We start from the raw sequence: 26,407 nt of genomic DNA, 5'->3' as shown, positions 1-26,407 counted from the left end.
ATCACTATACACTCTAATCTCATTCCCTTGTAGATAATAATTAAACTTTTTTACAGCCCAGACTACTGCAAGCGCTTCCAGTTCGGTTGCCGAGTAGGCTCTCTCGCAGCTAGTTAAAGTCCTACTGGCGAAGCCGATAATCTTTATTGTTGTCGGGTCGTTTCCTTCCTCCCACTGAAACAAGCACGCTCCCAAGCCATAGGAACATGAATCCGTCGCAAGACAAAAATCTTTTGACAGATCTGGGTGCTGCAAAATATTCGCATTCAGTAGGGCGGTTTTAATCGCTTCGAAAGCTTGTTGACATTTGTCAGTCCAAACCCACTGCACATTTTTTCGTAGTAGATTTAGTAGTGACGCGTCATTTAACAACTGATTGGGCACGAACCTTCTGAAAAAAGACGTAAGCCCAAGGAACGCTTTCAATTGTCTCTTAGTGCGGGGGCTTGGAAATTCTCGGATCGCCTCTAGTTTTTTGTTGTCTGGGCTGATACCAAGTGGTGTAATAAGATGGCCTAAAAATTTAATTTTATTTCGTCCAAATTTTGACTTTTCGAGGTTTGCTGTCACACCCGCTTGCCTAAATCTCTCTAGTACTCTATGCAACAATTCCATATGTTCGTCCCAAGTAGCAGTAGCGATTACCAGATCATCAACATATACAGTGATTTTTTCTAATAAGTCTGGACCCAGTACCGTGTCTAGTGCAGTAATAAACACTCCAGCACTCACATTCAATCCGAAGGGAAGTACCTTGAATTGGTAACTTCTTCCTCCGAATATGAAAGCTGTATACTTCCTGGATTCCGGTGTAAGTGGGATTTGCCAATATGAACTTTTAAGATCGACCGAGGTCAAGTACTGCACTCCATGAAATTTTTGTATCTGCTCATCTAAATTCTCTGGACGAGTCCGGACAGGTATAATAATTTTGTTAATGTCCCTCGCATCTAACACTAGCCTGATTTTTCCATTGGCTTTCGCCACTGCTACAAGAGGACTACTGTATGGAGAGAAGGAGGGCTCAATGATATCCCACTCTAACATCTTCCGAATCTCTTTAGCTACTAATTCCCTCCTCGACCAAGGGATGGAGTAAGTTGCGCGACAGTATGTTTTATGGGGCATCACCTCTATGTGATATTGGTACCCTTTAACTATTCCTGGTCGGTCGGTAAATACCATAGTATATTCCGATAGCAGCTGCGTCAACTGTTGCTTTTGTGTATCGCTTAAACCTTCAGATTCCTGCACTTTGGTTTGAAATGCCTCAACATTTGTTTCAAAATTTCGATCCTCTAAATTCGGGTAATAGAGGTCTGCTACATGTGAAAAATCATCGAGGTGTAGTACCCAAGGGTTCCTACCTTTGATATTGATTCGATTACAACACGGCACAAGTACCTCCTTCGATTTCATCATAGATAACTCAATCCTCCTACCCCTATTAACTATGCTTAATTTCCCCACGGAGAGGTCGATCAATGCGTCCCTCTCACGGAGAAAATCTACTCCCAGAATGCAGGCCACCTTTAATCCTTTAACAACGAGGAACGAGCTCACTATGGCTTCGCCCTCCTTACAAATCTCCACCTGCACCTGGTACTTAACTAACTGGCTCTGTGCACTAATGGCTCCAGACACCTTACAATTATTAACCGGGAAAGTCGGAATGCTATGTCCTTTTCCCAGTGCTTTAAATAACTCCATACTCATTACACTTACTGAGGCACCTGTGTCGATGATTGTATTCACTGAAACATCATTGATTTTCGCTTCGATAATAGCTTGCACATTTTCGTTATTATCTTTCTTACATTCGTGCGGTTCGTTCAGCAGATCTTTATCCATACTGACACCGTCGTTGTATCGCAGCATACGTATCCCAGGTATATTATTATGACTCGTGTTGCTCTCACTCCACCCCTCGGCCAGCGATGGAGAGCATATCGAGGCCGATTCTAGTTTGTTGGATTGTTTACTTGTGAGGTACTTGGACGGCTATTGTCCGCGACCTCCACTATATGTACACTCTGATTTGTAGGCCGCCACGGCTGCGCAATAGGCGCGTTTTGCGGTGGTGGTCTATTGTTGTCATACCGGTCATTCCCCTGTCGCTCTGGGCTTCTTCGCTGATTCTGCTGCCAATTTCGATTACTATCACTATAATTGCTCTTCCACTGACCTCGCGCATTTTTCCAGCGGTTGGTCCCTGACATTCCGGATTCGTACCGGTCGTCAAATCGACGCTTTTTGTTATAAGTTGGTTGTCCATACCCGTTCTGGCCTCTACCATTACTACCATTTTGCAAATGTTCTTGCCGCTTGTTACCACCCCCACCATTTCCATGGTTGTGGTTTTGTACACTACTATTTCTGTCATGTTTACATCCTGACCCATTATTCCGCGAGTGATCACACGCTGATTTTACGTCTTCCTGTATCAAGTCTATAGAATCTAGAACAGACAGGAAGTTTTCCATGTCGCTTTCTGGTACATGTATTAATTTCTCTTTGATATGAATGGGTAAATGTGATTTTAGTAGTCTTATTATGTCTCTTGGTGATATAGGCTCGTCCCAGTAGCGCGTTTTGTTTATATACTTTTCAAAATACCGCCTCAAATTCCCAAGACGGGGTGAGTACGGTTCGGGATTATATACTTCTTTTCTTAGCCGCTCTTGTATACAAGGCGACCAATATTTCGACAGAAATGCCCTTTCGAACTGTTCGTATGTCCTGCAGCTGTCTGCTACCTCTGTAGCCCACAACGCTGCGTCACCTTGTATGTATGACATTACGTATTGAATTTTCTGTGTTTCGTTCCACACACTGGGCAAGATATTTTTAAAGCTTTTTATGAATACTACTGGGTGTACTGATTTCCGTTCAGTAGTAAATGTTTGAAATTGCCTATTTTTGATTAAACTTTCTTCCACTAATATTTTTGAACTACATGGGTTTGCTCCTGGGACATATGCTGTGTGCTCCGAACTGAAGCTACAGCTCTTCGCATTATCGACTACAGATTCCCCATTGTTGTATCGCGTATAAGTTTGTGCGTTGCCAAAACCATGGGCTGTTGGCGATATAGGTTCCTGTTCCAGATGTTTTCTGCTTTGTGCTAAACCCTTCTCCAGGTCGGATATCCGTTTGTTCATATTCACTTGCCACTGCGGAATATCCTCACTGAGTATTTGTTTGATGGTTTGCACGTCGTTCTGTACCTGACTATTTACTACGGCACTGAACGATTCGGAATCTCTATTTGCTATGGCTGCTTGTACTTTAGAATTAATATTTTTGTCAATCTCACTCTCCTTCACTTCTAGCCATGAGTTGAATTCTGTTTCAATTTTAGTTGCTTGTTCGTTCCACTTCTGCTCTACAAGCTGCGTGGAATCTATTTCTAGCTTTTCTACTCGGTTGGCTAATACACCTATTTCATCTACCATGTTAGTGTTTGCTACTTGCAGGTTGTTGACCTGTTCAGTCAGCTCCTGCACGGCCTTAGGTATCGACTCATAATTCTGTTTCATATCTGCAATCTCTTTTTTCATATTTTCTAACGACTGCACAAGTTGCTGGTCACGCTCAGCTTGCTGGCGATCTCGCTCGGCTTGCTGGGCAAGTAAATTTTCTGTTAATTGGCGATCTCGCTCAGCTTGCTGGCGATCTCGCTCGGCTTGCTGGGCAATAAAGATTTCAATTTTTTCGTCCTTTTCAGCTTGTTGTTGCGCAAATTTTGCCTGGTAATCTAACACACGCTCTAAGATAGCCTGAAGTGAATACCCACCAGGCAGATTACCACTCTCTGGTTCCTGCTTTTCTGGTGGTGGTACAATTTCTTTATCGACATCTCCTTGAGCACTAGTGGGCGGTGGCACCACCTCCTGTGCCCCTGCCCCCACATTTTCGCATGTTATATCCTCAAAGAGAGTACTTGAACTGCTTAAAGTACCCGGTTCCACATTTCCTGCACTAACTAATTGTTGTTCCTCAGTATCCATATTGCTCGGACGCTGACTACGCAACTTAACCATATTCCTAAATTGCTTACTAAAACACAGAATCTGACAGTTTTACCACTTGCACACAAAATACGTTAATTCATCTACACTACACTGCACACTAAAAATTACTATCTACCATCAACTTTGTCCTGTCACAAACACTAACATCAAACTACGCACAATATGCACACCACTAGCGATATGAGATCACTTCACTGGAGCTCAACTTCTACAAACAGGACAACTACACTGTAGTCTTACCTTTAGTTTATCTGATCTCGGGGTTCGGCTGCCCCCGGATTACGTAGTCGTTACAGTTTCTCAGTACTATCAGGATCGTCTTCTCTGACTCGCTTGCAGTAGTACGTTTTGTCATGAAAGAGTGTTTGCACATTCATTAATACATGGCATTGATCATGATATACATACATACATTTATCACTAAATATATATATATATATATATATATATATATATATATATATATATATATATATATAACAATAGACACTGAAAGAAAAATACATAAAATTTTATATTTGTGGCCACTGCAAATTCGTGCCCCGCGTTTTTGGGCGACAGTTTCACGTAAACTCTGGCGAATTGTATAAATTGTTGCTCTTTCGTTTATTTAATTATGATTATTGGCGTAACAACGCATATAAGAAAAGAGTTACGTGAAATACTTTCAGCAATGCTGTGCTTTGCATTTCTTTATCATCATTACCTTTTAGCAAAATAAAATATATATATTGCAGTCTTATTGTCCTGTATCAGGCCTACAATTTAAGGAACGATTTTTCGTAACTGTAACTCATGCTAAGAATCAATATATCTTCCCTACTTCATAATTATTGAAAATTGAAATTATTTTGTTATGAACACTGATGTTACCGTTCGTATGATCGTTCAAAAACACAAGGTTGCAGTGGATTTTATTTCTCGATAAGATACTATTTCATACCACGACTAGCCCAAGAACATGATACTCTCATTAAAAAAATTTACGTTGTCACTATAAAGTTTGCCAGATCAGAACGGAGCACAGCAAGATTCCTATCAGATTTTGAAGGTACATTAACTTATTGGTACTGTGAATTATATCCTATCAGCAGCCCGCGTCAACCTGCAACACAGAGCTAAAGAAATAATATTATTTTACTATTATTTTACCGCTTCCTTGCGGTATGCTCGACTATATTGTAAGTCGTTTAAATACGCCGCGGCAGCGGCTCTTCGTTCTCCACGCAGCTCAGCACCACAGATAATATTTATATAACTGAAAAATGTCTCAACAGGATGGGATAATAGGCAAGCAAGCTTTAACAATTAATAATACAAGTTTTCATTTAAACAACTCTATTAAAACATTTAAATATCTCATTGATTACAGACCTTTGTGAATTCACACGTGATGGCGTACATTGCTCAGTCTCGACAAAAGAATGCTACATTAGCGTTCTCTACGACAACACAGGAGATCTTACTCGCACAACTTCCAGATTAAGAAGACAAAGACATTAATATACATCACGTATTATATACTAATTCCTTTTTTAATCTCTGTTTGACATTTATCTTCTGTGGCGGTTTCATTACTCGCCGACGCAGACGTTCTCAAAAATAAATAATAAAAAAATACATAATTTTATACAATGATACAATATGATACATCTAATTTTCTAATTACTACATAATATGTTGTTTTTGTTTCTTACTAGACGTTACACGTTATCATTATAGCTGTGATCGTAGTTTCCAAGATTAGGAATAAAGGGGTTTTTCGAATATCTGCGATTCTTGTGTAGTTGTGTGGTGAGGTGAGAGCCTCAGAGAAAATCTTAATACGGATATTGTTACTGATATAAATTTGCATGAGTGTGGCACATTGCTATGACAGGCAGAACTTCGTTCTATTTGATGAGCAAATGATGCACATATGTTCCACATGCGTATAACTAGTCTGGAACCGCGTATGTCGTTGGCAGTCTAATGGGAGCTATGAACATGGACCTCGGTGCCATCCTATTTTGTGCGCTTGGAACGTAGCTGTTTTAGTTTCTCCAGTGCTATTCACGATGTGTTGTAAGAGGTTTCGCCGAAATCAGACTGCTCCAGTTAGTCAAAGTGGAAGGCCTTTCTTGGAGGGCGGATTGTGGTCATGTATGTTTATGAATGTGCAGCTGTTTTGGTCTAAATGGGAACAGAAATGTCTCGGACTTGTCGGCATTTGCTCCAAGTTACTTTCCCAGACGACGCTCGACTGTTCTGGTGCTGTTTCTAGTCTTGAGTTTATGTTTTACTGTTGGGACTCTTGAGCCATGATAGCAGTGTCGCCGGCATAGATGGTTATGAATGTTCTGTGTAGAATATATATTTTACAGAGGGCAGCTGAACAAACATGCTTAGCTGCCGTACCGACGTCACTATCTGTGCACGACTCACGGCCAGTCCCAAACTTTCATATGTGGTCAACCATGCGTCTACGACATATACTGATACATCCATTATGTTTTATTGCCGTGCAGGTCAGACGTTGTACTCGAAAGTCGCTTGCTCAGTATCGGCAGATAAATGCGATATTGCAGTGTCTGTGTTAACATGACTGCTAAGCAAAGTTCGTTTGGACATGCATGCATGCCCAGAGGAACTTTGGATCGTAATCAGAATAAAACAGGCACTTGCAATACCGTACATATCGCGGAAACTACTCTTGTCGTAACTTCACTGATGTTATGTATTGTCTATTTGTGTTCTCATAAACGTGTTCACTAAATCCATAAATAACTGGTACCATCTCGCTTAACACTATAAAAACCGTCATTTTTCTTTCAGCTTCGTGGCCCATTTGCAGGACACGATGAGCCCCATCGCTATGACGCAGTTTACTTTCGCCGTTCTTGTCATATGTTTTGGATTATTTCAGGCAACATACACTCCTGGAAATGGAAAAAAGAACACATTGACACCGGTGTGTCAGACCCACCATACTTGCTCCGGACACTGCGAGAGGGCTGTACAAGCAATGATCACACGCACGGCACAGCGGACACACCAGGAACCGCGGTGTTGGCCGTCGAATGGCGCTAGCTGCACAGCATTTGTGCACCGCCGCCGTCAGTGTCAGCCAGTTTGCCGTGGCATACGGAGCTCCATCGCAGTCTTTAACACTGGTAGCATGCCGCGACAGCGTGGACGTGAACCGTATGTGCAGTTGACGGACTTTGAGCGAGGGCGTATAGTGGGCATGCGGGAGGCCGGGTGGACGTACCGCCGAATTGCTCAACACGTGGGGCGTGAGGTATCCACAGTACATCGATGTTGTCGCCAGTGGTCGGCGGAAGGTGCACGTGCCCGTCGACCTGGGACCGGACCGCAGCGACGCACGGATGCACGCCAAGACCGTAGGATCCTACGCAGTGCCGTAGGGGACCGCACCGCCACTTCCCAGCAAATTAGGGACACTGTTGCTCCTGGGGTATCGGCGAGGACCATTCGCAACCGTCTCCATGAAGCTGGGCTACGGTCCCGCACACCGTTAGGCCGTCTTCCGCTCACGCCCCAACATCGTGCAGCCCGCCTCCAGTGGTGTCGCGACAGGCGTGAATGGAGGGACGAATGGAGACGTGTCGTCTTCAGCGATGAGAGTCGCTTCTGCCTTGGTGCCAATGATGGTCGTATGCGTGTTTGGCGCCGTGCAGGTGAGCGCCACAATCAGGACTGCATACGACCGAGGCACACAGGGCCAACACCCGGCATCATGGTGTGGGGAGCGATCTCCTACACTGGCCGTACACCACTGGTGATCGTCGAGGGGACACTGAATAGTGCACGGTACATCCAAACCGTCATCGAACCCATCGTTCTACCATTCCTAGACCGGCAAGGGAACTTGCTGTTCCAACAGGACAATGCACGTCCGCATGTATCCCGTGCCACCCACGTGCTCTAGAAGGTGTAAGTCAACTACCCTGGCCAGCAAGATCTCCGGATGTGTCCCCCATTGAGCATGTTTGGGACTGGATGAAGCGTCGTCTCACGCGGTCTGCACGTCCAGCACGAACGCTGGTCCAACTGAGGCGCCAGGTGGAAATGGCATGGCAAGCCGTTCCACAGGAATACATCCAGCATCTCTACGATCGTCTCCATGGGAGAATAGCAGCCTGCATTGCTGCGAAAGGTGGATATACACTGTCCTAGTGCCGACATTGTGCATGCTCTGTTGCCTGTGTCTATGTGCCTGTGGTTCTGTTAGTGTGATCATGTGATGTATCTGACCCCAGGAATGTGTCAATAAAGTTTCCCCTTCCTGGGACAATGAATTCACGGTGTTCTTATTTCAATTTCCAGGAGTGTATGTAAGTAGTTTATGTACCATAGTAATTGAAAGAATGATGCTTGTTAGTATATCAGTTTGTTAGAGAGAACAGTGTACGAATACATCAACGGACCTGGTAGCGAGAGACACTCTAGCTCTGGTCTATCGTTGGATATGAATCAAGGATAAAGCATGTAAAACAGTTCTGTTGATTAGTCTCTCACAAAAATTATTTGTGACAGACGACTGTAGCCTATTGACCTGAATATTGTTCCTGCTTTCAACCTAAACGATGGTACAACAGCCCGAGAAGTTGCGGCTTCGAATCAACGTGCATATTTCATTCCGTTTTCTCCTGGTCAGTTAAAACATTTTAATGAAAACGAAGCTGTCTTTATGCAGTACTTAAGATATAATAATAAAATAATAACAATATTTAATACAGGGAGGCGTAGAGAACACGGGAATTTTCGGAACTTAAATGTTTTCAGCGCTGTAATGTCTGCAGTTGTTCGAATCCGATGCGTACTTATTATAAACAGTCCGCCCGGTTGGCCGTGCGGTCTAACGCACGGCTTTCCGGGCGGGAAGGAGCGCCTGTCCCCGGTACGAATACGCCCGGCTGATTTGTGTCGAGGTCCGGTGAGCCGGACAGTCTGTGGATGGTTTTTAGGCGGTTTTCCATCTGCCTCGGATAATGCGGGCTGGTTCCCCTTATTCCGCCTCAGCTACACTATGTCGACGATTCCTGCGCAAACAAGTTCTCCACGTACGCGTACACCACCATTACTCTACCACGCAAAGATAGGGGTTACACTCGTCTGGTGTGAGACGTTCCCTGGGGGGGGGGGGGGGGGGGGGTCCACCGGGGGCCGAACCGCACAATAACCTTGGCTCCGGTGTGGGGCGGCGGGGGGGGGGGGGGGGGGGGGTGAAGTGGACTGCGGTAGTCGTCGTGGGGTTGTGGACCACTGCGGTTGGTTGCGGCGGGGACGGAGCCTCTCCGTCGTTTCTAGGTCCCCGGTTAACGTAACATATTATAAACAGCTTGCCATTTAGTAATCACGTAACACAGGTGTGGTGCATAGGGCGCTATCGCTATAAAAACGTTTCATAAGCGGGGTGATAGTAGAGTGCTGCGCAAAGGGTATTTCGACAACATTACCAGGCAGGACGTCTTGGACGTATCCCATCTGCTCGCGTGATTACTGGTGCGTAATTTAGAAGATACAGGTTAACCCTCCATAAAATATGCTTCCAGCTGGTCTCCGAACGGTGCTACCCCAGAGATATCTCAGTAGTTGGAGTCGGCGCTCTTTTCAACAACAATCATCTGAGCTAGAGATGGGACGACGAAGTGCACAGAGAATATTTCACGCATTAATATTTCGACGCTATAAGTTACATAATGCAGAAAATAAATCCCGAGACTTGTTTTGCATAGGGAATTTAGCTAACGAGTGTTAGCTAAATCCATTGTGGACGGCAATTTATTTAACAACATATGACTATCAAACGAAGCCCAATTCCACCTTAACGATACGCTAACAAGCACAGTTCCGGTATTGGGCACAGGAAAGTTCTTGGGATTTTCAGGAGCGTCCATTACATAGCGCTAAGCTTACACTATGGTATTCTGTATTACTTCATGGTGCCACTGGTCCGTACTTTTCGAACGTGAAAATGACATTTCAACAACAGTAACATCTTCTCGGTATGTTGATATGCTAGGATAGCTTCTAAAAACCCCTACTACATGATCCAAACATCGAAAATATTTAATTTCAGTAGGATGGAGCCACGTCACATAATGCTCGACAGTCGGTGGAAGGCGCTCGCCAATCCTTTGGAATTGGTCTATGTGACCCACTGTATTAGTTTATGTCATTTCATCCTTTGGAGACATCTTAATAATAATGTGCACTGCAGAACCTGCAGCTATCCGTTAACTGAAACAGAAGACTGAAGACGAATTCACAGCCATTCCTACACCGAACATTGTGGAGTTTCCGTAACGGGCTATTACAATGTAAACGCCTGAAGGGAGTACATCTGACCGATGTCATCTTTAAGAAGTAAAGAGACAGTTCGTGATAATTCTGTAATGAAAACTTCAAATTTCCTGAATGAGATTTTCCCTCTGCAGCGGAGTGTGGGCTGATATGAAACTTCCTGGCAGATTAAAACTGGTTTCATACTAGCGCACACTCCACTGCAGAGTGAAAATCTCATTCTGGAAACATCTCCCAGGCTGTGGCTAAGCCATGTCTCCGCAATATCCTTTCTTTCAGGAGTGCTAGTACTGCAAGGTTCGCAGGAGAGCTTCTGTAAAGTTTGGAAGGTAGGAGACGAGGTACTGGCAGAAGTAAAGCTGTGAGTACCGGGCGTGAGTCGTGCTTCGGTAGCTCAGATGGTAGAGCACTTGCCCGAGAAAGGCAAAGGTCCCGAGTTCGAGTCTCGGTCCGGCACACAGTTCTAATCTGCCAGGAAGTTTCAAATTTCCTGTTTCTCTGGACCACCCTGTACTAGAATGAATAATGAAATGAAGGGGTGGTAAATAATCGTAATACCTATCGCTTGATATTACCGTTCAGGTAATGTTTTCAGGAACTTTGTCTCCAAAAATAGTCGAGTACTAAACATAAAATTATTTTGTAAAAGAAGCAAGTGGCGGCGTGGAAACTGCAGTATAACTCAACTTTTGTTGAAAGGCAAGTTTCGATAGCATTAATAGTATCAATCAGCGAAATTGACCCACACCTGCATTACGTAAAGTTACTGTCATCTTGTGCCACAAAAAATTTTGTGATATAAGCAATTTTTTATGTATCTGATAACTGACATAATCTACTTCTTTGTAAAATTAACGATTAACAGTGCCATTGTAAAAGTCAGAACGCATTTGTGAGCTGTGGACGTATATATAGTGAATAGCTTTGTCATACCTAACATATTTCCCCTCCGGGATTCACAAACTTTTTCCCTTTCGATGTGTTCGTTCATGTATTCTCCAGTAAGTAACGGTTTAATTTTGAATCCGCCTTTTAGTCTGTCTATTTTACGACGACTGTAATCGGAGGTAACGAATTGAAATTATTTCCCTGTTCAGAAATCTCGTCGGTGTCTTTTTGCAGAGTGAGGACTTCAGCGCAGTGCTGAAATGTGCGTCTTTTCTCCCCATTCCCTGCGGGCAAGTTTATCTCTATTGTTGGGCAGCAAACAACGTAACCAAGCAGGTGAGTGGAAGTGCAACCAAGACTGATGAGACAAATTTATTTCTGCATGGCGTTTTCTTATTCTTGCTAATGGCTCAACTTTATTTCGCTTTTCGTAATGCATGGAATATATTTCTCACAAATGTCCTGTCTGACTGAAATTGGCTTATCTCTTTTACAATGAGATTTCATGGCATTGGACACGAACAGTAAACCTTATTATATGCATTTAATGGTGGAAGCACAAACAGTCGAATATTTTGTTGTTGCATACACAATCAATTTCTGTTGTTGCCTGCACCATGAAGAATATAAGTTCACGCTAATAGCTACATGTATCTGTATTCGTGTCTATAGGCAGAAGCTGTAATGATGGCAGCTTACAGCTGTTCGTGGGTGGAGGCGAGTGGACGTTTCAAACGCGTCCTGAGGATCCTCATCAGTCGCGCCCAGAAACCATTGGTCCTCACCGCTGGGCATCTCTATCCCATCGATAGAGAAGCTTTTCTTTCGGTACGTTCGTAATACTCCTAGTAGTATCCTTGAATATGTATTAGCTATTTAGGGTGACATTTCGTATAAAGCAGCGGTGTCCGCAATATGTTGTTTTTGTTGAGGCCAAAATGGTTCAAATGGCTCTGAGCACTATGGGACATAACATCTGAGGTCATCAGTCGCCTAGAACTTAGAACTACTTAAACCTAACTAACCTAAGGACACGACACACATCCATGCCCAAGGCAGGATTCGAACCTGCGACCGTAGCAGTCGCGTGGTTCTGAACTGAAGTGACTGGAACCGCTCGGCTACAGCGGCCGGCCTCATTATATTATGTTTTCTACATTAAGAGCCAGCTGCCATTCATCATACCAAATAGAAATTTTGTCTAGGTCATTTAGTATCAACCTACAGTCACTTATCTTCCACACCTTTCTGTACTCTGCAGCATCATGAGCGAACAGCTGCAAATTGCTGTCCACTTTGTCTGCCACATCATTTATGTATATAAGAAATAGCAACGGTCCTATCACACTAGCCTGGGGCACTTCTTATATTACCCTTGTCTCCGATGAACATTCGCCGTCGAGGACAACATACTGGGTTCTACTACTTAAGAAGTCTTCGAGCCAGTCACATATCTCGGAGCCCATTCCATATGTACTTACCATTATTGACAGTCTTCATTGGGGTACAGAGTCGAATATTTTCGGAAATCTACAAATATTGAATCTGCCCGTTGCTTTTCATCTGTAGTTTGCAGTATATCATGTAAGAAAAATCAAGCTGGATTACGCGCGAGCTATGCTTTCTAAAGCCATGCTGATTCGTCAACATGACCTTCTCGGTCTCTAGGAAATTTATTATATTCGAACTCAGAGTATGCTCTAGAATTCTGCAGCAGTCCGACGTTAAGGTAAATGATCTGTAATTCTGCGGATCCGTTCTTTTAGCCCTCTTACGTATAGGTTCCAGCTGCACCTTTTTTCAGTCGCTTGGCTCATTGCACTGATCGAGAGATTCGCGATAAAGGGCTGACGAAGAGGGGCCGATGACGTAGAGTACTCCTTGTAGACCCGAACTGTGATTCTATCCAGACCTAGGACTTACTTATTTTCAACTCTTTCAATTGTGTCCCTACGCCAGGGATGCTGATAACTATGTCATCCACATGGGAATCTGTGCGACGGTCAAACGACGGTACGTTTTTACGATACTCCTGCGTGAACGATTTCTGAGACTTCGAATTTAAAATGCCGGAATTCCGTTTGTTATCTTCTTCCGCCAAACCAGACTGGTCACCGAGTGATTGGATGAAAGCCGTAGACCCGATTAGAGGTTTTACATAAGACCAGAATTTTTTCGGTTTCTCCGCCAGACCTTTAGCCAAGGTACGACGGTGACAGCTGTTGTATGCTTCGCTCATAGATCTTTTCACAGGCGCACGAATCTCTACTAATCTTCTCCCGTTGTCATTTGCGCGTCTTTCTTTTGAAACAAGACTGCAACAGCCTTGGCTTTCTCAGAATTTTGCGAATTTCTTTATTAAACCACGGCGGGTCTTTCCTCCTTAATCCAATCACCAGATACGAGGTGCATTGAAGTTCTAAGGCCTCCGATTTTTTTTCTAATTAACTACTCACCCGAAATCGATGAAACTGGCGTTACTTCTCGACGTAATCGCCCTGCAGACGTACATATTTTTCACAACGCTGACGCCATGATTCCATGGCAGCGGCGAAGGCTTCTTTAGGAGTCTGTTTTGACCACTGGAAAATCGCTGAGGCAATAGCAGCACGGCTGGTGAATGTGCGGCCACGGAGAGTGTCTTTCATTGTTGGAAACAGCCAAAAGTCAGTAGGAGCCAGGTCAGGTGAGTAGGGAGCATGAGGAATCACTTCAAAGTTGTTATGACGGAGAAACTGTTGCGTAACGTAAGCTCGATGTGCAGGTGCGTTGTATGGTGAAACAGCACACGCGCAGCCCTTCCCAGACGTTTCTGTTGCAGTGCAGGAAGGAATTTGTTCTTCAAAACATTTTCGTAGGATGCACCTGTTACCGTAGTGCCCTTTGGAACTAAATGGGTAAGGATTACGCCCTCGCTGTCCTAGAACATGGACACCATCATTTTATCAGCACTGGCGGTTACCCGAAATTTTTTTGGTGGCGGTGAATCTGTGTGCTTCCATTGAGCTGGCTGGCGCTTTGTTTCTGGATTGAAAAATGGCATCCACGTCTCATCCATTGTCACAACTAACGAAAAGAAATTCACATTCATGCTGTCGTTGCGCGTCAACATTGCTTGGCAACATGCCACACGGGCAGCCATGTGGTCGCCCGTCAGCATTTGTGGCACCCACCTGGATGACACTTTTCGCATTTTCAGGTCGTCATGCAGGATTGTGTGCACAGAACCCACAGAAATGCCAACCCTGGAGGCGATCTGTTCAACAGTCATTCGGCGATCCTCCAAAACAATTCTCTCCACTTTTTCGATCATGTCGTCAGACCGGCTTGTGCGAGCCCGAGGTTGTTTCGGTTTGTTGTCACACAATGTTCTGCCTTCATTAAACTGTCACACCCACCAACGCACTTTCAACACATCCATAACTCCATCACCACATGTCTCCTTCAACTGTCGATGAATTTCAATTGGTTTCACACCACGCAAATTCAGAAAAAAAGAATGATTGCACGCTGTTCAAGTAAGGAAAACGACGCCATTTTAAGTATTTAAAACAGTTCTCATTCTCGCCGCTGGCGGTAAAATTCCATCTGCCATACGGTGCTGCCATCTCTGGGACGTATTGACAATGAACGCGGCCTCATTTTAAAACAATTCGCATGTTTCTACACTCCTGGAAATTGAAATAAGAACACCGTGAATTCATTGTCCCAGGAAGGGGAAACTTTATTGACACATTCCAGCGGTCAGATACATCACATGATCACACTGACAGAACCACAGGCACATAGACACAGGCAACAGAGCATGCACAATGTCGGCACTAGTACAGTGTATATCCACCTTTCACAGCAATGCAGGCTGCTATTCTCCCATGGAGACGATCGTAGAGATGCTGGATGTAGTCCTGTGGAACGGCTTGCCATGCCATTTCCACCTGGCGCCTCAATTGGACCAGCGTTCGTGCTGGACGTGCAGACCGCGTGAGACGACGCTTCATCCAGTCCCAAACATGCTCAATGGGGGACAGATCCGGAGATCTTGCTGGCCAGGGTAGTTGACTTAACCTTCTAGAGCACGTTGGGTGGCACGGGATACATGCGGACGTGCATTGTCCTGTTGGAACAGCAAGTTCCCTTGCCGGTCTAGGAATGGTAGAACGATGGGTTCGATGACGGTTTGGATGTACCGTGCACTATTCAGTGTCCCCTCGACGATCACCAGTGGTGTACGGCCAGTGTAGGAGATCGCTCCCCACACCATGATGCCGGGTGTTGGCCCTGTGTGCCTCGGTCATATGCAGTCCTGATTGTGGCGCTCACCTGCACGGCGCCAAACACGCATACGACCATCATTGGTACCAAGGCAGAAGCGACTCTCATCGCTGAAGACGACACGTCTCCATTCGTCCCTCCATTCACGCCTGTCGCGACACCACTGGAGGCGGGCTGCACGATGTTGGGGCGTGAGCGGAAGACGGCCTAACGGTGTGCGGGACCGTAGCCCAGCTTCATGGAGACGGTTGCGAATGGTCCTCGCCGATACCCCAGGAGCAACAGTGTCCCTAATTTGCTGGGAAGTGGCGGTGCGGTCCCCTACGGCACTGCGTAGGATCCTACGGTCTTGGCGTGCATCCGTGCGTCGCTGCGGTCCGGTCCCAGGTCGACGGGCACGTGCACCTTCCGCCGACCACTGGCGACAACATCGATGTACTGTGGAGACCTCACGCCCCACATGTTGAGCAATTCGGCGGTACGTCCACCCGGCCTCCCGCATGCCCACTATTCGCCCTCGCTCAAAGACTGTCAACTGCACATACGGTTCACGTCCACGCTGTCGCGGCATGCTACCAGTGTTAAAGACTGCGATGGAGCTCCGTATGCCACGGCAAACTGGCTGACACTGACGGCGGCGGTGCACAAATGCTGCGCAGCTAGCGCCATTCGACGGCCAACACCGCGGTTCCTGGCGTGTCCGCTGTGCCGTGCGTGTGATCATTGCTTGTACAGCCCTCTCGCAGTGTCCGGAGCAAGTATGGTGGGTCTGACACACCGGTGTCAATGTGTTCTTCTTTCCATTTCCAGGAGTGTATCTCTTTCCAGTCTGGAGAAAAAAAATCGGTGGCCTTAGAACTTGAATGCACCTCGTACATACTTGTCCAGAGCACGATTTACAATCTGTTTAAACTTCGCCCACTTAAGTGGCTATCCCTCCTCGTATGGCGCCTAACTTGTATTTCTGATATACATTACAAATATCTCAAAGCTTTTTATTTCGGGCTATAGCCAGTTGTCAATCTCAAGAATAAAATGAAGTTGAGAGCTTCCCTGGAGGGCAGGAAATTCAGGAATTTTGTAGCAAATTCTTCGATAGTTTACTGACAAATTTTTTACAATCGAACTCTCGTTACACAGAGCGCTGTCCGATTTCCCTATATGCGTATCAACTGACGAGTGTCCATGAGAGAACCTGAGACTATCGATCATCCTAAAAAAAACACCATGTGCACCCCACAATTACTCTGCTACACTAGTAGCTGCTTCCTTTGTGTAGTGCACCCCTGAACTATCAGGGGGAGTCCTACAAATCCCGAACCGATAACGCAGGTGCAGAAATTGACAGATAAGGCCATCACATAAACGACGAAGCCTTTGGTTGAGACCCTTCGTCAGCTGCAAACCAACTGGCCTCTATCAACTGTGGGACTGATGCTGCCAACTACGACCTATGCTTCCACTCCGCGAGCGAGTCTTTCAACACCTCCACCAGCCGCCTGTAAGAACTGAGGATGGCGTCAGTTAAATACTGATAAAAACAAATTAGTATCGCAAACGTACGATGGCTGCAGTGCAATGGCAGGAAAAATCGTGATGTCCATTCTACTGCGAAACGTGCATATCCTCACGTTCTGTTTATACACTGCTACTCACATCTGCTGAATCTCCTCTACACATGTAAAAAAATGACGCATGTAAAAATTTTTGTGGCATATCTACCAGGATCCCACCATTTTTTTTTTTTTTTTTTGCTGTTCCAGTGAACGAAATGAACTTTTGAGGGAAATGGGATTCAAAATACAAAGCCTGCGTGAAACAACGTAGAAGTTTCATTCATGCGTTGTACAAACCATTATTCATATACAGATACGAGAGCAGCATTTAATGTTGTGATAAACAGTGAAAGTTGGGATGTTATTCCTTACATCAAGCAATTGGGCTAAATAGCATACTGGATGACCAAAATCTTTTTCTATTGCAGCTGCGCAGTTCGATTTTCCAACATACAAGTATCTTGGTTGACGACTTGCAAGTAAAACTGTGGTAATTAGATGCTGTAAGCTCGAAATTTAAAACTGTATTGAGGCTGCTGAAAGAGTAAGGTGTGAGGAAATTATTCTGAAACGCATAGTGGAAGATAAAGCCCTATAAATTCACTAGGAGTGTCTGATATTAATTATAACGAAACAGAGGCAAGTATGCACACATTGAAAGGATAGCATTCTTAATAATTGATACAGTAGTAGTAAACTTGAAAACTAGATCCCTGGACTTTCATGAAACAGATTTTACAGAACTTTTAATTCAGAAAAATTCATGTGGTTTTAGTAGGCCAAACAATTTCCCCATACGTGAACTAGACTAACTACTTTAAATACATGGTTTCTTTGACGGTGAGAAACTGGAAGGACTTGCATACACTTACAGCAGTATGGATAAACTTCTAAAGCCTGAGGAGCTCCTAAAATCCATTATAAACAATAGATTTAAAAAGTTCTATGAATGTGTGAAATTACAGTCGTTGTTTGTTGCTGTTCAAGTAGCCACTGCGTGTTGCGAAAGAAGCATGAGTACATTAAAACGCTTTCAAACGTAGCTTCGCAACACGATGACATATGACAGGCTCTCGAACTTCACGATTTTGGCTACAGAGAAGGGAACTGTGAAATCGTCAACCAAACTGCTGGATTTCGTCTCTCGTGTTATCGGTGATAGAACTAGTTTGTAAAAATTATTTAAGGGTGAGTTACTATGTGTTATATTTCTACTATTTCTACTGTTTAATATTTTTATGTTTTATGTATAACAATTCCTGTATTACTTTAAATTTTATTAGAAAAATGTAACTAAATTATTTATGCAGTGTTCCTATTTCAAATTTTTTTTAAAATTCTTTTTCGAAATTCGTTATTCTCAGCCTATGCTAAAAAGAATGCCACGCTTCGCTACTGCCGAATCCTCTCGAGTACCAACAAGGGGCCTGCTTTCTTACTGTCCGATTCGACTGACTGATCACCATCAACAGTGTTACAGACAGGATACATTGCTGAGAGGTTTGATATTTAATCCAGGACATTGGTGGGAAGTCTGGTGATCAGGAACTCAACACCGCCACGTCTCCTCCTCTCCGAGTCAAGTGCCTTTGCATAAGCGTGCGTTGGCTAACTGAGCTAGCGAAGCGGGCAGAAAACGTCAACCCAACGACTAACAATGTGCAACGTCAGTGGGCAATTATCTTGAACAAAGCTGAGTAACATCCTCCGTGGTTCAGCAACCGTGATAGACAACTGCTGTGTAAGAAAAGTGACCTTCATTACAGATCAAAAGAAACCAAAACTACTTAATGAACAAAAGCTAAAAAATGGTAAAATCGTATAAGTAGAGCAATGTGAGAAACTCCTAATGGAGCTGAGAGGAACATGCCCTATACCCATCTGTAAATTTGTGAGTGTATCGGAATCATGAGTCCAGCCAGTCATAGATCATAATGGCAACAAAACGAAGGATGGCAAAGGGATGACCGAAAAACAGAATTCAGGTAGGTGCAAAGTGTATATCACTGACGTCAATATCTAGTACGAGGGTCACTCAAAAGAAATGTACAGTATTTTTTTAAATCCATATTTTATTCTACATGTTTGATAGTTTTACAGTGTAAAGATACATCCTTTAGGGACAATATTTTCATTTCTCCACATAACTCCATCCCTCTCAAGTGCCTTACGCCATCTTGGAACCAGCGCCTGTATACCCGCACGGTAAAATTCTGGAACAAACTGTTGGAGCCACTGTTTGGCAGCGTGCACAAGAGAGTCATCATCTTCAAACCTTGTTCCACAAAGAGAATCTTGCAGTTTCCAAAAGAGAAGATAGTCACATGGAGCCAGGTCAGGACTGTAAAGCGGGTGTTTCAGTGTTGTTCATCTGAGTTTTGTGATCGCTTCCATAGTTTTTTGAGTGACATATGGCCATGTATTGTCGTGCAACAGCAAAACATCCTGCTTTTGTCGATATGGTAGAACACGACTCAGTCGAGCTTGAAGTTTCTTCAGTGTCGTCACATACGCATCATAATTTATGGTGATTCCACTTGGCATGATGTCCACAAGCAAGAGTCCTTCGGCATCGGAAACACTGTAGCCATAACTTTTCCAGCAAAAGGTGTGGTTTTGAATTTTTTTTTGCTTGGGTGAATTTGCATGATGCCATTCCTTTGATTGCCTCTTCGTCTCTGGTAAAAAATGATGAATCCATGTTTCATCACCTGTCACAATTCTTCCAAGAAATTCATCTCCACCATTCTCGTACTGCATACCGTTTTTCTTGTTTCTTTGTGAGCCACGGCCAACATCCTGGGAACCCACATGGCACAAACCTTTTTAACGCCAACACTTTCAGTATTCTGCAAACACTTCCTCTATCCCAACGTATCGTGACAATTCGTTCACTGTGATGCGTCCGTCAGCAATCACCAATTGGTAAACTCTCTGAACATTGTCTGGAGTGTGTGCAGTACGAGGCCTGCCACTGCGAGGACAATCCCTGAATTTGCCATGCCCGCTTTCATCACGCAAGCTGCTTGCCCACCGACTTTCTGTACTGCGATCGACAGCAGCATCTCCATACACCTTTTTCAACCTCGAGTGGATGTTTCCCACTGTCTCGTTTTCACAGCACAGGAATTCTATGACAGCACGTTGCTTATGATGAACTTCAAGTGTAGCAGCCATCTTGAAGACATGCTGTGACGGCGTTACTCACGGCAACAGGTTGAACTAAGTTTGAAAACAAGCGGGAAGGATGTATCCACACATTGTACAACTTTCACACATGCAGAATGAAAACTGTTGTTTTACAAAAATAGTTTGCATTTCTTTTGGAGTGATCCTCGCAGAATAGTGGAAGAAATTTCTTATTTAAACATCATGACCTGTGTGAAGACAAAATAAACTCAGATCACTCTGTTCGTCCATGACATTCTGATGGCACTAAAGAGTCGTTTCCTTGATGTTTGGAAGGCGTCCTAAAAAATTTCGCGCTGTCATCCAATGTAAAAATATGAGCTTAGGAATCTGAAAATTTCCAAGAAAATATGTGTTAGCAAGACGTATTTACCGAGGTCAAATCATAAGTTTTTGAACTTCCTTTGGATGTACGCCAAGGAAGCATTAGGTTATACCATCATTACGATTCACAATACTACACATGGTTCCACTATATTTCATGTGTACAAATAGTACCTTTCTTTCCGATGATATTTCCAGTGAGAATCTTCCAGCTGCTTTCAAGATTAGTCACTGAGCTAGTCACTCACTGTCTGCCAATAATGATAATGAGATACTGGATTCGTTAAGATAGCAAAAGCAAGTACCCTAAGGCAGTTTTGGAGAGTTCAGTATGTGTGCGTCACAGCACGTCTGCGACAAAAGTTGTGCGTGAAGGTATACTGATCCAATCGCCGAGAATGAATAAGCAAAAAGCTGCTCTAAACACCGTGAATACAAATTGATTATTTGTCAGACATTTCATTGCACAAATTTTTGGTAAATAGTGAATACTCACATTGGAAATTCTAATCATATCCAACTACTTCCACGAAAATAATGTAACTTCCAGTCAAGACATAGAACGATAAGTATATCAGTTTGAGATAGGAAATATTCGATCCGAAAACAGAATCGAAATTTCAGCGGAAATGAGATAATTTCAGAAACCTGTTTCAGAGGCCATGACCTGCGCATATAGCTTAGTGTATGTTTCCGAGAAGAAAGTCTGTCAGACGATAGTGTCATATCTAAGCATTGTTCAAACTTCACCTTTTTGACATTGTAGTATGTCCATAATTAGAGTTACAGATTCACTTCATAACAATCTCGTCTACTTGTACTGTTTTTCTTTTCATTAGTAATTTAAAGGGATTGTATCTGTTTTCCGTTAACATGAAGTGTAATTATGATGTGTTACCAGTTCTACTAGCCCAGTATTTACTCACATAAATTTGTTCTAATCTTCATACGAACTACAGATGTAATATGGTGTGGCCTATATAGTATGCTAATAAAACAAAGATAGAAACTCCGTTGTTGTTCAGTGACACAGTTAGTGAGACATCGACTTTAGTCTCGACAAGTGTCACGTAGAGAGGACATTTTATAGATATCAGTAAAACAGTGTTTATCAGAAAGAGGAAATTGATCTGCACAAAAAAAAAAAATGGTTCAAATGGCTCTGAGCACTGTGGGACTTAACATCTGAGGTCATCAGTCCCATAGAAATTAGAACTACTTAAACCTAACTAACTTAAGGACACCACACACATCCATGCCCGAGGCAGGATTCGAACCTGCGACCGTAGCGGCCACGCGGTTCCAGACTGATGCGCCTAGAACCGCACGGCCACACCGGCCGGCTTGATCTGCACACTTGGCTAAAATAAAGAAATAAGTCCTAATCCCGTTTACATGTGTAGTGCTACGCAGACTATATAAACTAGTACATAACCTTGGTCGGAACCGGGAGTTCGTTAATAATTTTAATTTGTTTTTGGCTCAATTGATATTATATCCCTCCCCCTCCCCCTTTTCCCCCTGTGTCCACTGTCGTCAACATTCAGTAGGAAAGCATTGTTAATGTTTCGTTGTCCTTTCTTGCGTTGATATGCAGCTGATGGAATGTGATATCTTTGAAGATGCTCTACGATGTGCAAGTCTCGGAACACAACGCTGTGCCGACGAGATTATCGTTACTTTAAATTACTGTAAAAACCATTCTTGACATTCCAGCCGCTTAGAAATCCACATACCAAATTATCTGCGGTATTGGAAGACTCGGTCTAGAAGGAGTAAAAATACCATGTAGGATATCTGATTATTTGTGTAATTATTATTTAACTCACTAACGAAGGCATACTTCAAGGGCATTCGCTAAGCTGACCTCAACTATTTGACCACGTGAAGATCTTATCGGACACGAAAACGCAGATTTTGAAAGATACATATTGGTTCTTTGTAATAAATACCTACCAAGTCACATATCCTCACCATGCATGTCAAACTGCGTCAACCTAACGTACACGCTCTCGTCCATATTGGTGCGCTACTATCGACGTAAACTCCTGTACGTCAATCACTTATGTGATCTTGCATTTCGCTTCAGAGTGTTCTCTGCAGATTCACACTGTCCCGTTGTAAACTAATTTCAGTTTTATCCTATAAAAAATTCCACATCTCTGACATGGAAACCAGGCGTGATCGGACTCTAAACATAACTTTAACCTGTTTCACAGAAGGCTGTCTCTATTACCTTTGGCAGAGAATTCTGTGCCTACTATTTACAAATTAAAATTTTACATAGAAGTTTTACAAAACTGGCACTTTGACTCACGTTTATTGGTTTGTGTGTAATAATAAAGTTTCCAAAATTTTTCTAGACTACATCATTGTAAAACCGGCCTCATATGTAAAATTATAACGAAATAAGTAAAAATGTAAAAATAAGACGCACAATTTTACGTTTTTTTCGGTTTTCCATTTAGTAGCCTCACAGCACTTACGTGAGAGATGTTGCCGTCATTTCTGTGATCTGCATCAATTATTTCCTAATCACTTATGTTGCCTGCCGTGCTCTGATGTTCTCTGTTATTACAAGTGCATGTAGTCACTCAGTATGGACAAATATTATAAAAGTAAACATATGTACTAATATGTAAGTACTAAGAAGAAATTAAATGTCGATGTAGTATCGCCTATGAAATATCTTAAAGATTTACGTTTGTGTTATTTCCAATTCAGTATTATTCTATATACTTACAGTAAGCAGGCATATTTGTTTTCAAATTGAATGGGAATACGTAGCTGCTGTAGATGAGATTGTGTAGCACTCATAAAGAGACAATAGACACAAGCACCGATGTCAAACACTGCCTCACAAACTTGTCAGATTTGTCTGTGATGACTTTCCCAGTGGTGAGACAACAGTGCAGGCGTTGGTGTCTCAGGACCAATATGTAGATTCGGCGATTAGGGAAACATTCCTAAGACTTAGCCAGGTTAATAAAAATATGAAAAAATTACTGAAATTATATAGCTCTGGTTGATTTATGTAAATAATAATTCTATTCTAAAAACTATAGTTGGATGTATGTTATAATTAATAACTTCATAAACCTGCGTTTAGCTGATTGCCAGTTTAATTACATTTAAGTTTCAGAGAGCAGTTTTATAGTGTGTAATATTACTGGTATATTGAAATATTATTTCCTTTCCGTTCCAGCTGGTGAATGCCTCTTATTCATACTACGCACTACTCAGCCAAATGAATAACCGCTAGATGCGAAATGTGCCTCACTATGTCAACAATGAGTCTCTAGCAGTGATATTCCTCATGAGTTTGAATTGGTTTCGCTACCGTAATGTACAACGATAAACGTTAAAGTACTTGCCATTGTAAATATCATGAAGCTGTTCCACTAACTGTATATGAAAATAATTGCAGATGAAGTCTTAGCACAGTAGTGCTCATAAATGCAACAGTAGGAAGGAGAATTATCCCTACTCTTAAAGTGATAGTTTGCTGTGTCACTACAAAGTATAAAATAAGAAAGTAAGTTTATCACATGCCTAATGAATTTAATTTGCATATAGATAATCAGTACATTATTTAAGTAATCTAGTGTGACCTATTCTTGAAAGTTCTTGCTGCTCCATGGGTGAACATTCGTGTAGGTAATACGTTTATGTGTGTTTTTCTAATGTGAAGGAATGCTGAATTCAGTTGTACGCTGATATGTGTTAACAGATCGTTTTCCACTATAGGGCGTTTCTCTAGCCCAACTGTATGTTGAAATTTTAAAATAAACTGTTGTAAATACTTGAGTGTCCATTAATTTTCTCTGTGATGTTTTGAAATGTAGATCATGTATAAATTCAACCTGAATCACTTAAGACGGTAGATATTCTCTTGTTTTTAATTGCAATCGTCACACCAGCATATCATTCAAGGGCCAAGAAGCAAGATAAATTGTTTCAGTAGCTTTGTTTCCTTTCTAATTATTGGCTTTCCTAAATTGGGGAGAGACCACTCACAAAAACAACGGATGCGTCCAATAATTAACTGCAGCTTTCGTTCTTCGTAAAATTATTTATTTTCTGCTGTAGAGATTGGTACTCCTGTCTGTAAATTGTGTCAAGTTCTATGTATTTAAGATTATAAATTTAAAGTCGTTTTGCGTTTCCTTAGTTCCATAACGGTATATATTTCATTATACGTTTCGTTAATTGGTATTCTGTGATACCGTTTAGGAAGACTGATGTGTTGAGCATGTTCATATAAGGACTGATATAAGAAGGAGAGCCAAGTACTCTTTGGATACAAATTGACAAACACGTAGTCGATGTACAGGCGCCCCAATATAAGATGTCCACCAAAAATACAAACAGCCATCAGTGACTTGACTCAATGCTGCAATATAACCGCTATTTGACGAAAAATCCACGCATCACAGTTAAAACTTAAACTATGACATAACGTGCCACGTCATGTCATCTAATAGAACTCAATCATTAAATTTCCTTCCGAATTTCTCTCACTCCTCTACTGCGCCACCATAAAAGTACAGGCTGTGCCAGAAGTCCCCCTAGTATCGAATGATAATTGATTTGATTTGTTTTTGCAGAAGTACTTACTTACGTCTTAAGTATCCAATATATCAGTGTGTTCTCCACCACACTGTAAACACATGCCCGTATGCCTCCAAGTTCTTCTTGACATTTTTGAGCACGTCCGGCGATATAGTGCAAAAAGCATCTTCAACAGAACAGCGCAGTTCTTCGTTTGTAACATAATGACATGCAGATACATTCACCTTATCACTCCCTATAATGAGTTGTCAGGTACGGTGACGTCAGAATTTCTTGGTGGCCATTTCGAGGGAGCTGGTGTTGCTGATGAACCACGACCAACCACCGTCGTGGAAAATGCTCATTTAGGAACTCGTGCACTTCAAGAGCATAGTGAGGAGGCGCTACGTCTTGCAGCAACCAAATGCGTTGTGTGAGGCCATTTTCCTTTAACTGAAGTACTAGCCATGATTGTAAGATGCTCAACTAATTTGCGCCATCCACAGTCCCTTCAAAAAGTGTGGTACAAGCGGATGCTGTGATGTTATCCGTCGACTATGTAATGAGGTGTCTCTTTGACCCAAACGACAATATATTTTCTAGCACGTGAGCTGTGATAAATGACACAACCATCGTATGGTTCACTGCATTTGGAAATGGAGATAACATGCTATAACGCGCTCATTCCGTGCTGTATCGTATAACTCTTTTACGGACCTTAACCTCTTTTTTCATGTAATATCGCTTTGTTATCCTTGGTATACCGAGTCGGATGCACATTTACATGTCTACTTCTATGGAGATAATTCAATCGAAGCAGAGATACCGGCACAGGTTTCGTCTCGGGTTTTCTTCCTTCCACTCCTTGACCTGCCTTTAGCAGTGGCAAAAGCAAGTGTACAAGGGTCACTCCAAAAGAAATGCACATTATTTTTTTAAAATCCATCTTTTATGCTACATGTTTGAAAGTTTTACAGTGTGGAGATACATCCTTTAGGAACAATATTTTCATTTCTCTACATAACTCCAACCCTCTCAACAGCCTTACGCCATTTTGGAACCAGCGCCTGTATACCCGCACGGTAAACTTCTGGACCAACATGTTGGAGCCACTGTTTGGCAACGTGCACAACGGAGTCATCATTTTCAAACCTTGTTCCACGAAGCGAGTCTTCCAGTTTCCCAAAGAGATGATAATCACATGGAGCCAGGTCAGTGTTGTCCATCCGAATGTTGTGATCTCTTCCATGGTTTTTTTGACTGACATGTGGCCGTGCATTGTCG

General features: G+C 42.9%; 1 protein-coding gene across 1 annotated transcript in view; it reads left to right on the top strand.

The window, feature by feature from the left end:
- The window catches only part of LOC126204116 (odorant receptor Or2-like), a 37,905-nt gene extending 14,028 nt beyond the window's left edge, over positions 1 to 23,877 (top strand). Inside the window, exons 2-5 of the mRNA XM_049938531.1 lie at positions 6,849 to 6,948; positions 11,466 to 11,567; positions 11,904 to 12,059; positions 23,778 to 23,877. Coding sequence (XP_049794488.1) covers positions 6,849 to 6,948; positions 11,466 to 11,567; positions 11,904 to 12,059; positions 23,778 to 23,834 — 415 coding nt within the window. The 3' untranslated portion in view covers positions 23,835 to 23,877. The remainder of the gene's footprint in view (positions 1 to 6,848; positions 6,949 to 11,465; positions 11,568 to 11,903; positions 12,060 to 23,777) is intronic.
- Positions 23,878 to 26,407: the final 2,530 nt, after the last annotated feature.

Source organism: Schistocerca nitens, chromosome 9, assembly GCF_023898315.1.
Source record: "Schistocerca nitens isolate TAMUIC-IGC-003100 chromosome 9, iqSchNite1.1, whole genome shotgun sequence".
Classification (NCBI taxonomy): Eukaryota; Metazoa; Arthropoda; class Insecta; order Orthoptera; family Acrididae; genus Schistocerca; species Schistocerca nitens.
Note: the sequence above shows the minus strand (reverse complement) of the source record. Positions and strands in the feature narration are given on the sequence as shown.